Source organism: Pomacea canaliculata, linkage group LG3, assembly GCF_003073045.1.
Source record: "Pomacea canaliculata isolate SZHN2017 linkage group LG3, ASM307304v1, whole genome shotgun sequence".
Lineage (NCBI taxonomy): Eukaryota > Metazoa > Mollusca > Gastropoda > Architaenioglossa > Ampullariidae > Pomacea > Pomacea canaliculata.
Genome location: NC_037592.1, coordinates 31,770,760 through 31,784,441, shown reverse-complemented (window position 1 = coordinate 31,784,441; position 13,682 = coordinate 31,770,760). Strand labels below are relative to the sequence as shown.

Sequence of the window (13,682 nt, the reverse complement as noted above, 5' to 3'; positions counted from 1 at the left end):
AAGCTAAATCGCATCCTGTGGATTTTGGAAGGGTTCTACTGTCGCTCATGTGTATCATCCAACACTGTCTGCAAATCCACCTCAAGCTGTCTAAACATGATGCTACCATATTGTTGCCAATTTTTGTTTACTGCAAGTAGTGCACTGCGGAGCTGTCGAGGAGGAGTTGCGAGAAGGCAGTTTGGGGAAAACGCAAAGTCAGGGGGTTGGGGGGGGGGTGAAGCCGGTTCGGTAATTGTTATGCAACTTGTTTTCTTTATTCTTTTCTCTTTTTTTTTTTCCTTTTTCCTTGTTTACTCACGGCTGCAATACTTTCTTGAAAATATCTTTCACTACTCTGACTAATTGTTTCTTTGGTTAATGTCAAGATGAGTGCCTTTGTCAATACTTTCCGCTTATACCTCCATTCCCCTCCCGGCATTGCTCTTGCAGTTATCTTAGTGCAGGAGCTTTATTTGTATGTAAGATGCATGTCCCCATCATTAATCCTTCAACTGTTGCTTTTAAAAAGTGAAGTTACAGCCTCCAGCACGTAAAGTGTTAAGTTTCATGGCATCGGCAAATTGCGAGGACAATATTTTTCTAGTGTCAAGACAGGGAATCGATGCAACAGCTCCTGGGAAATATTCCCTCCACCCCACCCTCCCGCTCATTTGTCACCGCGCCTTCTATGTTCGATGCTCTCTTTTTGTAGCTTTGTGGCTATAAAGGTAAAGGAATCGTCGTTAATAACGATCGTCGACGCCGCTTCGCTCTCGTGCGTTCAGTGACTGTCCCAGAGTTCTCAGCGACACAAAGACTTCTAAGATGTGCTGTCCGTTAAGACAAGATGACTGGTATACAGTGTATGTGTCTTCATTATCATTGGCGAAAGTTCTCTTCAGCCAACGAAAATAATTAGCAGTGTCACCGACCGCTGATAGGCCAGCGTGAGGACTGTTCAGTCAGTTGACAGTGTTTGTCACCAACGTCCCCTGCCGGTCGCAGTCGTTGCAGTAACGAGTTTGGACAACAAACGAAATTTTGAATTTAAAAATAATAAAAATAAACACGAAGACAAGACCAAAGCAGGAGACGAAGCGAACAAAAAAGATCTCTTTTCATGCATCATTGTTCAAGTTCTACACAAATGCGATGAGTTTCTCGTTCCGTGGATGGTTTTGCTCATTTTTCTCATGAAAATTAAATCAGCTGCGCCGGGTAAGGCAGTGTCAACAAAAGTTTCGGGTGGATGGGCAACTTTAGGAGGGCCCTTTAGGCATTGACATGATGTTGTGGAATGCCATAACATATATTGTGAGATCGGAATGAAAACACGATCCTAATACTAACCCTAAACTAAACCCGGATCCTAACTCAACCCTTAATTTTAATTCCTTCGTCTGATTTGTAAAAGATGGCTTGGCATCATTGGCCCTACTAAAGTTATATCTTTTTCTTTAAAAAAAAAAAGTAAAAGGACTGCTATACCTCAAAAGAGTGTAGTTAATTGGTGAAGTTACTTATACTTGAATAATTAACAAGGAACTTGCAGTATTCTCATCAAACAAAACGCTGTCGTTGTGTATTGCTACTTTGTTTCTTTCATTATTGCTGCCAAATTTTTTTAATTTCTCAGCACCCTTCCTTATATCTTCATCTCCCCTGCAATTCTCGTGAAAATGATTTCCATAGTTAAAATATAAACAAGACAGAATTATGCAGGCCGTTAGTTTCGCACCACAGAAGGTCGCCATAACATCACGAAGTACTTAATTCTAATGTTGTGGCTAATTGTTACTGATGACTGATGCCCTTTAATCAAAGAACTCTGTGTCCTGTGCCTAAACCACAGAAATGTCGAGTATGGAGATAGTCGGAGACACCGGGTATTTTCTGAGTCCTGGTTACCCTCAGAAGTATGCACCCTACGAGAACGTGGTATACAAGGCGCACCTCAGGTCACCGGGCCCTCAGTGGGTGAGAATCTACCTCAGCCTCGACCTGCAGAACGGCGCCAGTGGCTGTAACGACTACGTCAGAATCAACAACGGACGGCGCTTTTGCGGCAGAGGAGAGGGTTACCACGACGGTTAGAACTGCGTGTATGTGTGTGTGGTGCTGTATGTGCGCGTGCGTGCGTGAGGAGAAGCTTACCATGATTATCAGAACTACATGGACTCACGAATGGGTGTCGTGATGTAGGGAAACATCTGTGCGTACGATTGTGCGTTTGTTCGTGCGTATGTCCGTGAGTTATCCGCGAATGCGCGTGCATGTGGGACAGCACTTGAGAGGTGTAGACCGGCGTGTATCTGTTAGTAAGTATGTTTGTGTGCACGTATGGCTGCATGTCTATCGTACCCCAGTACAAGACCTTTCATTTGGCTATTTTAGTTTTTTTGGAAGGTGCCGAATTTTCTGTGCTCTTCCGCTCTGACTATGTCATTGAGTGGACAGGTTTCAACGTGTCCTATAAAGTAATTACAGGTACGTAATTAACCATCTATAGTTTTTTTGCATTTATTCCCCATGGTATGCTATAGAGGAACCCTAGCTATATACCTTAGACGAATTCTAGCTACATCTCAAACATGGTATAGAAAACGTCTGCTTCGTAACTGTAGCCTCCGGAGGATTAACCAGACATTTTTGACGCGTATATTTTGGCCCTAAAGACAGGCTTATCTATGTAGGGACCCAGCTTGATGTTTTCGGTCATTAACACTTTGCTGGAAATGTTGTCATTTCAGATCAGGAAAGGGTTAAAGACAAGGCACTAGAAACACTCGAGGCAAGACGCAACAGCACCAACAACAGCACTTTGCGCTTTGTAGATTATGCATCCTTCACGGAGCTCCCTTTCTACCTCACGGCCCAATTCGTTATGAACGGCGTGGTCAACCCGCTGATTATCGTCGCAGGCCTGCTGGGAAATTCGTTGACCATCGTCGTCATGAGCAGAATTACGTCCAAGTCGTCGTGCTACCAGGTGTACCTGATGGCGCTAGCAGCATCCGACTTGGCCGTGGTGTTGACCGAGATCGGCTCCGATTGGCTCTTCTTCCAGTTCGGAGTTCCCCTGGATGCCGCCAACGTCGTGCTCTGCAAAACCAGAACGTGGATGGTGTACAGCTTCGGGACGCTGTCCTCCTGGCTGTTGGTGGCCACGACGGTGCAGCGCTCCCTGGCCGTGCTGCGACCGCTGAACGTCAACGTCATCTGCACGACCAGGCGAGCGCGTGGACTGGTGATATCCATCGCTGTCGTCATCTTCGCCATGCACAGCAACCTGATTCGCACCTTCGACATCACCCAGCGGCAGGGCGCCTACGCCAACAAGACGTCTTGCGCGGTCATCAACGATGATTTTTTAGCGGTTTGGAGCGTGGTCGACCTGCTCGTGTCCTCTCTGGTGCCATTCGGTCTTCTGGGCGCTAGCAACGCCATCTTGGTGTGGACGCTGGCCAGGTCCTTGCGGCACGCCCGGCGGCAGCTGAACGCCGCACAGCAAGCTCCGCGCGGCGGCAAGAGAGTGGAGAAGGTCTCCTCTTTGTCCATGACCCTAGTCATGCTGTCGCTGGTCTACTTCCTCCTGACATCACCAGTCTGCGTGCAGGTGATGCTGGAGAGCAACAGCGAGCCGCCGACTGATAGGATTTCTATGGCCACTCACGTAGTTATTCTGGACGTATGGCGCTGTCTGTGGCGGGCCAGCTTCGCGGTGAATTTTTACCTGTACCTGCTGACCGGCTCTAAGTTCGGAACGAGGCGTACAATATGATTGTGGCCTGTTCTGGGAAATGGAAATGTATTCAGTCTAGAGTGTCGCAGACTACTGGGACATGCGCAGTAACTTCGAGTGCGTGCTATGCTTAAATATGCACGCACGCACACACGCACACACACACACATAACGCACACACGAACTGTAGTCAAGTACATGCTTCTTGCAGGCTTATCTACGCACGTACAAGGGTGAGTTAATGAAGGAATGAAAGAGAGAAACACTTAACGCTGTTTCCCCGAGACGTAGCACACCAGTCCCTCCTCAGAAGGGGACAAAGGTTGTAGATGGTATAAAAGACACTTAAACTTTATCTAAACTTCATCTCCATCCACCGCAAGTTAAGAATAAGATAGTCAATAGTCTACGATCGGAATACCTGTTAAATTATATTAGTGCACAAGAATAGTCAGTGCAAGTCCTAATCAAATCAACCGAATATTTAATCATTACCTGATAAGAAGTTCCTGGGATTACCACTGACCTGAAACGAGATAGAGTTTAATCCAATGTTGTCCATAGGAATGTCCCATTATGGGATAGGACAGCACACATTTATATTACACACAAAAGCTTTCATCATCTATTGTAATTCCTGTAGCTTGCTTTTGAAGCCCCCACTCCACCATTTTCACACCTTCAAAAGGGTGAATTACAGGTACACAACATAAAGTTTCTCACCTGTTATTACTTAATCCGTGGCGTGCAGGACGTTGAAACTATTTACAAATGACCCTTGCACTGCCAGTATGTATTGAGAGCCGCGAGGTCTGTTAATTCCGTTCACAGTTTTTTGTAAGGGTTTTCTGCATCATTCTCGTTTTTTTTTTTTTAAAGAGAGATATCCTAAAAGTATTCCAGTAAGTATTGATAAAGGGATACAGTTTAAGTTCTGCCTTCTTGCACAATAATTCTCCGATCGACTTGAGGTAACTAGAGCACGTGTCTCTGGATCATGTGATCTTGCAGGTTTTTTTTTTAAATATGGTATTGACATTAACGTTTGTTTTGTTTTGACGGTCTGCAAACTTTGATCGAAATTATTTACCGTGATTAAAGTTGTGAAATCAGAGCTTTTGGATACGAGTGAGCTCAACTCTCGCACCACATGCGTGAGTGCTTTGTTTTTTTTATAATTATTATCAACCCTGATTTTGCGGTGGCAGAAAAAAGCAATAATTTACATCAGTAATACTAGCGCTCGAGGCTACACGACTCCTACCATGTGTTTTTCGTGATATTTTGTATTATGTAGCATAAGCACAACGAATGGGACATTGGTCAACGGAACGGTAAAGGAAATATCAGGAACAGGTCACAGGTTTGGGAAACCTGTCCACTCCTCTAAAAATAAAGCAATTTTAAAAATTCGTAAATGAACAAATGGAAAGATGAAATGAAACACAAAATGAATACTATATGAGTATTCAGTATTTAAATATGTGATATATATCAAGCAACATCAGCGATTTTATTGCTTTTTATTTTGAGCGCCGTTTTGAAAGGATGTTGTACAAATTTGCTGTCCAAGGTGAGTACTACTCTTCAGTGCTTGATCCTTTTTGGATGAATTCAGTTGGACAATCAACGGGCGGTAAGAGAAATGAGACGAAGCGTGTCGGGGCTCGTGAAGAGTTCTTTCCCAATGTGCCTTACCTTCTTGAACCAAAGAGGTGCCAGAAATACTCGTGATAGATAACGCTAACGTAACAACATAATTTTATTTAAAATATCGACTATAATTAATACGATTATATACATTATGAACGGACTTACATATGTAAGGATTTCACTGTCCTACAGTGTGTATAATGAACGCGCGCCAATTTAAAAAATTTTCTGAGTCTTTTTGAAGTTTATCGAGGAGGAGATCAACGACTGAAGGGTTTCAGTAATTAATCCAATCAGGACAAAAGCAGACAAAAGATTTCGGATGGCAGAAAGTGACTGGAAGGGTCGGATGTCACTGATGCTGTTCAAAGATGGACTTACAGACTATATTCATGTTAAATTATAATATGTCGATGATAACATCACATATTCCAGAGGGTCTACAAAAGTAAGAGAAAGTAGAGAGAAAATTAAAATTGAGGATGGCACACATTTCATTTTATTTGCAGGGGCTATGGGGATGACCTCAGTTTTGTCGCCATTCCTTTTCCGTTTGTTGCTATACATCCAGGCTTTGACAGAGTCCACGGTGCCAGGCGCTAGCAACTGTGGGTCATCAGCACACGTGTGATGCTGGTGTGAATAAATTAACACACGTGTTTGTAATACGTATGTTAGGTTAATGGCAATGTACACATAATTATGTAAAAACTTTGTCAAGGCCAGTATTACAGCTTTTTGCTGGGTAAGTTTCGAACAAACGTGATCGCTTCTCAGTCTGTCAGATTCCCGTACAATAAAGGACTACGAAATTAAACGATCACAACGAGATATTGACTTTTATTTAATTTATTTCCTTGACTTCTGTATTTATGTGTCGTTGTGCCGTTTCCCTTTTTAATCTGTCTCGTTCTCTCTCACACACACACACACGGAGAGTACGAGTTCACAACCCTCGCAAAATGTGTCTAAGGCAGAGACAGAATGATGGGTCAGGGTGAATATAGGGGCTGTGGTGGTGGGAGGAAGGTAAAGGTATTATAGGTGTGTAGAAGTGGGTGTAGAACATTATAATCTTTTCCATTATATCTTTACTCTATAATTATAATGTGCATATGAGTGTGAGGAATGCAGGTGAATTATGAATGAAAATTGTACAGATTTGGGTACGTGTTCAACTCCCTTGCTGTAACTAATGTGCTTAAAGCAATAAAAAAAAAGTGTCTATCTCTCTCTTTCTCCCTCACTCTTTGATTTCTTTATTATTAACCCTTAATATTGTAAGAGACCTACCGTTGAAGAGGAAGCTAGTTCCGACAACGAATGCATGGGACAGCACTCGTAAAGGAACATGGACACTAGTAAGAGTTAAATCCCTTGGCACAGGAGACGAACTCTTGGGCGACAATGTCTGACAGAGTATAAACGTTTACTGTTCTAACCACCACCACCACCCCCACTCCAAAAACACACACACACACACAGACACATGCGTCAACCGAAAAGATCGAAAAGACAAACATCGCAGCAAGAATAACAGTGTATGTTATATTTGAGCATAGCAAGTTTTTTTTTTTTTTTTACGTAGCTCTTCCACCTTCTGTATACATGTATATAATACTGTACACCAAAACAGTACAAAACGCGAACATAGTGGGTACATTGCTAAACACTTGTCACAGAGATTGCGGCTACCGGTTAAGGTCCATTTCGTAGTGGAAATATCAACGAGCATCATGTTTCTATAACCGGCCAGCTGTCGCCATTGAAAATGTAGTTGACCCCGCTGCTACACTGACAAGAAGCTTTAGAATTCATACATTGTTTCAAGACACTATATCAGGATCGAAATTCATTCCTAGTAGCTTTTTGAACACAAACATGGAGATAATTTGTTCTAGTCATCACGGACATCGCTTTAGTCCAGCCTGTACAGCTCTTTGTTGGTAAACACGTCACATGACAACGACACGTGACATTTCAAGCAAGGCACTGAAAGCAGCTTCCGCCACTAAATTTTTTGAGTAGATGCTATGTCAATAATCGCAATGATAAAAACGTATCTTAACAAAACCTATTTTTAAACAATTGCCACAACCACTTGTAGACAACTTGCTCAGGAGGTTTCACAATGTATGTATATATAGTTCCAGATGTAGAACCAATACCTACCGATGACTTTGATATACACAGATACACTATAATACTATATATGGAAGTACATTTGCAAAATCCGGATACAGCAATACTTTCATCTCATTCTGTGCACGAACGAAGCTGACTAAGCCATTAAGTTCTGTTGTTCACGTGAGTTTTGATAAATAAACCATGAATTTCCTGAAAGGATCATAAACAATACTGAAATAAAATCGTCTATTATCATAACGATGCGAGATAATAGCGAGGGAGAGGATGGTGGTTTATCGTGTCAAATACATTGCATGTAAAATGCGGGGTCTAACCCTCTACATCCGGGTTTTTTTTATTTTTCCCTAGATACAAAATCGAACCGGTCTCGAACATGATACCTTTTGCTCCAGGTCAAGCAATGGGTAAAGATCAATGGACCAAGAGCCAGATAAACGGACGACTGGTGACTTTAAATGTCTTTTAAAGTCCAAAAAACTATACTTAACTATACTTACTAACTATACTATATACATATGCCACTTTAAAACGTTCAGCCGACCTTAGAAACATTAAATATTTTGTATAAAACCACGAATAAAGAACAAAATATATTATGTATCCGACAGTGTCTCTAATTTCGCATTAACCCCTTCAGTGCTGTGTCTTCACCAAGTCACGGCAGACCGCCTGCTGGTTCTCACATCTAACTAACATGTATAATATAACATGTACACTGTGTCTTGCGTGAACCTCACCGGTAGATACCCGCTTCTGAACAGTGAACACATGGACTAGACTCTGAACTTGCTGAACTCCACAGATGCACAGTCATGTTAACATCACACCCTACAAAATGTTCTACGAACGAAGCAAAATTTGGTTATTTGTTTTCCGGACTATATTAGACTTTATATCCATTTTTTTTTAAAAATCCCTTGCTAAAAGGAAATCACTCTTTCTCTCTCTTGCTCGCTCTTTCTCTCAACAACTTATTATTATTTTATTTTTTTTTTTTTAAGCCTGTTTGTGTGTGCTTTGCAATCGCCACACTACGCACACACTTACAGTTTGTTTAATTATCGCTTAATTTTCTTGATTTTCCTTTTGAGGTAGGTTCAGCTGGTAGAAGTAAAAGTAGTGACTGAAGATAAAAGTGTTATGATTTTAACCTTTTTTTAAATATTATTTGTTACACATCATAGCACAGATTAGCGCCATGAAGAAGCACCGTGTACGATATGACTAGAAATACTTCGTCAGTGTGTCTGGCATCTCCCAGTGTCTTCAAGCAGCAACAGGAGCTTTTTCTCACACCTACTCCAGCAACAAGTTTCATTTTTGTTTGTGCTTTATTTATTTATTTTTTTATTTTTTTTTTTTTTTGCTCGCCAGTTATAAATTTCTTTAAGAATTTGATTCGAAATATGGGGAAAATTAATGTATATGTTAAGTCGAAAATGTTCAGGTGACGAAACTCTGACACGAAAGAGGTCACAAACTTCTCAAAGCTCTTGTCTAAAAAATATTTTCCAATATCAAGCAAACACGAGAGCTCGATCAATAAGTTTTCTTTTAAAAAAACCGAGAAATATATGAAACTTTATTCGCTGGCTTTGGATGAAATATTATGTTTGCTTTTCCCTGTGTCAGGAGCACTGCTTGCAAGACAAGGTTGAAAGTAAGTCATGTTGGTGCTTGGTGGCCCAGACATGGTTTCAATACTTTACAGTGTCTGTTAGTTAGCTGTCGAGGGCACTCAAAGTTGAGCAGTCACTAAGTGACGTCCTCGTACCGACATTAAAGCTGACGTCATCCCCACCGACTTTACAACAGCTCCGATATTTAAAGCCAAACAGCCAAGACCTGATTTGCTCAAATAAGAAACAAGACTACGGTGTTGGGATAAGGGAAACTGGGGGTAGGTAGCACTTTGAGTATCTGAAAGCCGCAGTAAAACTACTTTTAAGTGACGTACGTAATAAAGTGGAAGACTGTACACATGGCAACCTCCACACTCCTCCCTTTCCTCCGTCCCTATTCCTCCTCCTCCTCCCCACACCCCGAAACCTCCGATCGAAAGCCTGACGTCTCTCGACTAGCACTCAGGCTTCAGACCTGCGATTCCCTGATAAGCGGTAGGGTCAACCCCACGGCTCTGATCAAAGAGAGTCACGCACTGATTAGGTCCCACCTACCTGCACTGCTGTGGGCATGCGTGGGTAGGTCATGTGGTTCATGTGGGTGGGTCAAGGTCTCACGCGCGAAAAGGGTGAAGGACGTTTTGAGCTCACCGCGGATGTTTTTTTAGGGCCATCCAAGATGGTTTGACTTCACCCATTCCACGCTGATTTTTTTTTAATCAACCCATAGTGGGCAGAGACTAAAGGGTTAAGCGTACACACGGACTACTACAACCGTTATGGTCGTTCAGGCGACCACGTGACTTCGAAGATAACAAAGTTGAATCATCTCTACTGAACACATTTGTTCATTTCATGATAAAATTTGAAAACAAATTCGTTAACACTTGAAAAAAATAAACAATATCATGTTGTTCGTTTTCGGTTTGTTTTTAAACAAACAACGTCATCAGATGAGCTAATAATTCAATGGTTCCAAACAGCGATGAAATTTCGGGAAACCACAGGAAAGGATGCAACAGTAAACAGGTAAGATCGCATCAATTTGTTTTTCTTGTTTCTACTGAACGCGAGATACCAGTTTCTCTATAATCCACATTTGAAGAAGAAGAAAGAAAGATAGAAAACAAAACCCACACAAACAAACATACCATCGAGTTGAGATTTATAACATGCATGAGAACTGTTTGTGGGTCGCCTAACAAAGACGCCAGAAAATTGTCTTTCGGATTATTCGGTGTGTGAAAATCCCAGGACCCACCCAGGCGCGATAGGAAGGCAGGGGGGAAGAACTCGAGGTACTTCCGCCACACACCACATTCCCAGGCGACCTTTCTTCGACGACGACAACGGCGTGGTCACGTGACGTCGAGCCGGCCAGCTGGCGCCGTGGCCCAGCGAGGTGGGGGGCCTTTTGTCAGGCTGAGAGACGAGCACGCTAGGGTACCTCCCATGCGCCGTCACACCAATGTCTCCTGCTCCGCCTCGGTGGCGCCATTCCTGCCGGCGGTCAGTTCCTCCCAGTGGCGCCATCTCTCCCGCTGCCAGGCCGGCGACCCCACCGGTGGGCTCAACAGCTCATCGTCATCGCTCCTGACGAGCTGGCGTGGGGTCGCCGTCTGCGCTGGGGAAGCTGGCCCGCCGTCGTCAGCCCCGAGGGAACGGAGGAAGCCGAGCGCCGGATGACCTGCGGAGAGGTGCCCCGTGATACGACGGCGAGGGTTGCCCCCACTGCCCTCCAGAACAGTCGGAACCCAGCAGGCTGGAATGGTCGCCGGGAGACGACGGGTAGCCGCTACCGCCGGTGCTGGAACCACTGTTTTCGCGCACGTACGGCGGCCTGGGGATGACCAGGGACCCGGAGAAGACCTCAGAATGGGGGCGCTCCCGAACAGGAGAAGGGGCCGCCACAATTACCGCCGGGGTTGCAACACTTGTCCGAAACACCAGCCCGCACGTTCAAACCACCAGCAGGTTGCGCAACGTCCTGATTCCTCCGCCGACCGGAAGTTACCCTCTGAACGACTTCCGGGTTGGGCGATTCCTGCGAAACAGTCACGAAGGGTGGGCGGGTGACGGAGGCGGGCCGGCAGGCTGGCAGAGTCCGTGGCGGGGACGAGGTGGTGGGGGAACCCTGGGGACTGGGTGACTGCGACGTGCGATCGGGGACGCTGTCCACGCTGGAGGTGCGCTCAGCATCGGGGTGCGGAGGGTCCGTCCAGGGGTCGGCGCTCCGCGACACTCGCAATGGGCGATGGACCGCACTCCGGCGCTGCGCCAGGCTCAGAAGGTCGGCGTCGCTGTTGGCGCTGTGTGGTAGTGACTGTTGCACTTCAGCGTCCTCAAATACGCTGCAGGTTGACTCGGGGTCCGGCTCGATCCTGCACGGTCCAACAGACACTTAAGTTCACGGGAAGCTCTTTGACGTCGAGGCAAACATTGGTATTCGAAAAAATAAAAATACTTAGTTGCTGACGCTCATAGACTGATAATCGAACAGAATGATAAAATACTAACAGAGCCGTTCAGGCAGAAACTTTTTTGGGTCGAAAGAGATACTGTTTACTAAATGACCAGTAAGTATACTAGGAGGTAATAGAAAAGTCCCACACTCACTGGTTTTCATGAGCCAGTCTTCGGAGGGCCCGGTCGAGGTTCTCCTGATCCGCCTCCATCATCAGCCGCAACACCTCGTCACGCTGATCGGCGGCGATCTGCGCAATAAACACAGCATCTTACATCTGGCCTTGTCACCTGACCACGAGTCATGCAGGATTTCACCTGACCAAAGATAAATACATTGTCATCTTGTCTCAGACCTCAGCAGTTTAGCTGACCACGACTACACACACTTGGATCCCAGGAGATATCCTGACAACAGGTAATGCAGTGTTGCAAATATAAAATAACAAGAAACTAACAAAAAATGTGTGCACGCCAGTGTACCTCGAATAAGTCGTAGTGGTTGTCAATCATATCCTTGACCACACTGATGACCTCTGCACTCTGCTCCGCCTGTTCTGCGCACTCGGCCATGAACTGCTTCTCGTTGACTGCGCGTGCGCGGTGTAGGACGTTGGGGCCGAACAATGTGGCCAGGTTATGGGAGTCCATCTTGTTACCTGACACCTAGCGACAGATAACTCAGCTGATGCGAGTCTGACTCTTCCTTTTGCCGTCCCCATAACCATTTTTTAAATGTTTACTTTTACGTGCGTATAATTATAGAGAGAAAAAATAAGTGAAACCGAAAAACATAAAAAATACACCAATGTTCCTTCCGCACTTATAAGCGAGAGAATGAGGAGAGAGAGACTAGGAAAACAAGTTTGGTGATGATGATGATGATAATAATAATAACAACATGCATAGCACAATATCCTGCCAACAGGCGAAATCATTGCTGACGAAAGGCTCTGCTGTCAGTCTTACCTCCCGCCCTTTACCATCCGTTGAGTCTGCGGAATGTCGGTGCACGGTCGCCAGAAAACGAAGAAGGGCCCACAAGGTGTCGCGGTTTGCAGGCGGAAGTAACGTCAGCAACAACCGAACAGCCTCCGCCTGCTGCTCGCGGTCTTCCAGTTCTGGACAGAATGAAATGAAAATACCTGAGCCAATTGGTCAGAGCCAATGCGAAAAATGGTCTACCTAGGAGCAAAACATATAAAAACAACACTAAGCCGAGCTTATTGGAAGTGTTTGTTCTCAATAATCTGAGTCGATAACCCTTGTTAAGGGGTTGTGATGATATCATATGCGTTGATCAAATCTCCTAGCCTTGATGTTGTGTCAGCCTGAGGTGACCTATCCAGGGTACCTAGTGCACCTACTGTTGTTGTTTTATATATATACAAAGAACACATGCACGCAACTGTATATTCTTAGCACACAAGCAGCTGTAAATCTTCCCTGTAGTAGCCCCTGCAAGTCTCAGCAGTTTACAAGTCCATATGATACTGACGAAGAATAAGTACTCAGCAAAAAATAAAACCCTTCTAGTCATCCCAGGTACTATTTATGTCAGCCTCTTTTTTTTTAGAGAGGATAGGTCATACAGCGTCACCTTTAGACTTGTAACCGTCCATCAACTATTTTTTTTCATGCAGACAGTGCGTTAACCTCCACGAAACAATATCTCTGACATGTGATCCCTCTTATCCCTCCCCATCCACCCAACAAATATTTTTCTTGTCGGTAAGGTCTCACGTAACGAGACGAAGGGATCGCGTGTATCGAAGTACACGAAGAAAAGAACAAAGTACCACTTAAGAAGGAAAGAAATGAGAAGGTTAAAGGTTGTCGCCGTTGGAGACTGAGGTGTGTCGGGCTCTGACCTCGCGGGGTTGTGATTCCCTCCTGCACACCTGCTTTCTCTCTACCCCTCCCACCTAACCACCACCCCTATCTTCTCACTGCACCGAGTCTGTTCGACATAGAGTCGACTCAATCTGAAAATGGTTTTTAAAAAGGATAAAGATTGGTCCTGCTTCATTTATTCCCTCTTTCTTACTCTCATATAGTAGATGGGGGACGTC

At 44.5% G+C, this 13,682-nt stretch overlaps 2 protein-coding genes across 2 annotated transcripts in view; one reads left to right on the top strand and one right to left on the bottom strand.

The window, feature by feature from the left end:
* Positions 1–2,151: 2,151 nt before the first annotated feature.
* Positions 2,152–3,879, top strand: LOC112560346 (cholecystokinin receptor type A-like). The gene has a single exon (XM_025232153.1). It carries the CDS (start codon positions 2,867–2,869, stop codon positions 3,761–3,763), a length of 897 nt encoding a protein of 298 aa, XP_025087938.1. The 5' UTR covers positions 2,152–2,866; the 3' UTR covers positions 3,764–3,879.
* Positions 3,880–6,906: 3,027 nt separating this feature from the next.
* Positions 6,907–13,682, bottom strand: part of LOC112559396 (rho GTPase-activating protein 36-like) — a 39,320-nt gene continuing 32,544 nt past the window's right edge. Inside the window, 5 exon segments of the mRNA XM_025230621.1 lie at positions 6,907–11,025; positions 11,027–11,528; positions 11,764–11,861; positions 12,094–12,276; positions 12,580–12,731. Of these exon segments, the coding sequence (XP_025086406.1) occupies positions 10,795–11,025; positions 11,027–11,528; positions 11,764–11,861; positions 12,094–12,276; positions 12,580–12,731 (1,166 nt within the window). The 3' untranslated portion in view covers positions 6,907–10,794.

Bases quoted from the DNA above. Each gene is read 5' to 3' on its own strand.
- LOC112560346 (XM_025232153.1), top strand. From the start codon at position 2,867: ATGAACGGCGTGGTCAACCCGCTGATTATCGTCGCAGGCCTGCTGGGA.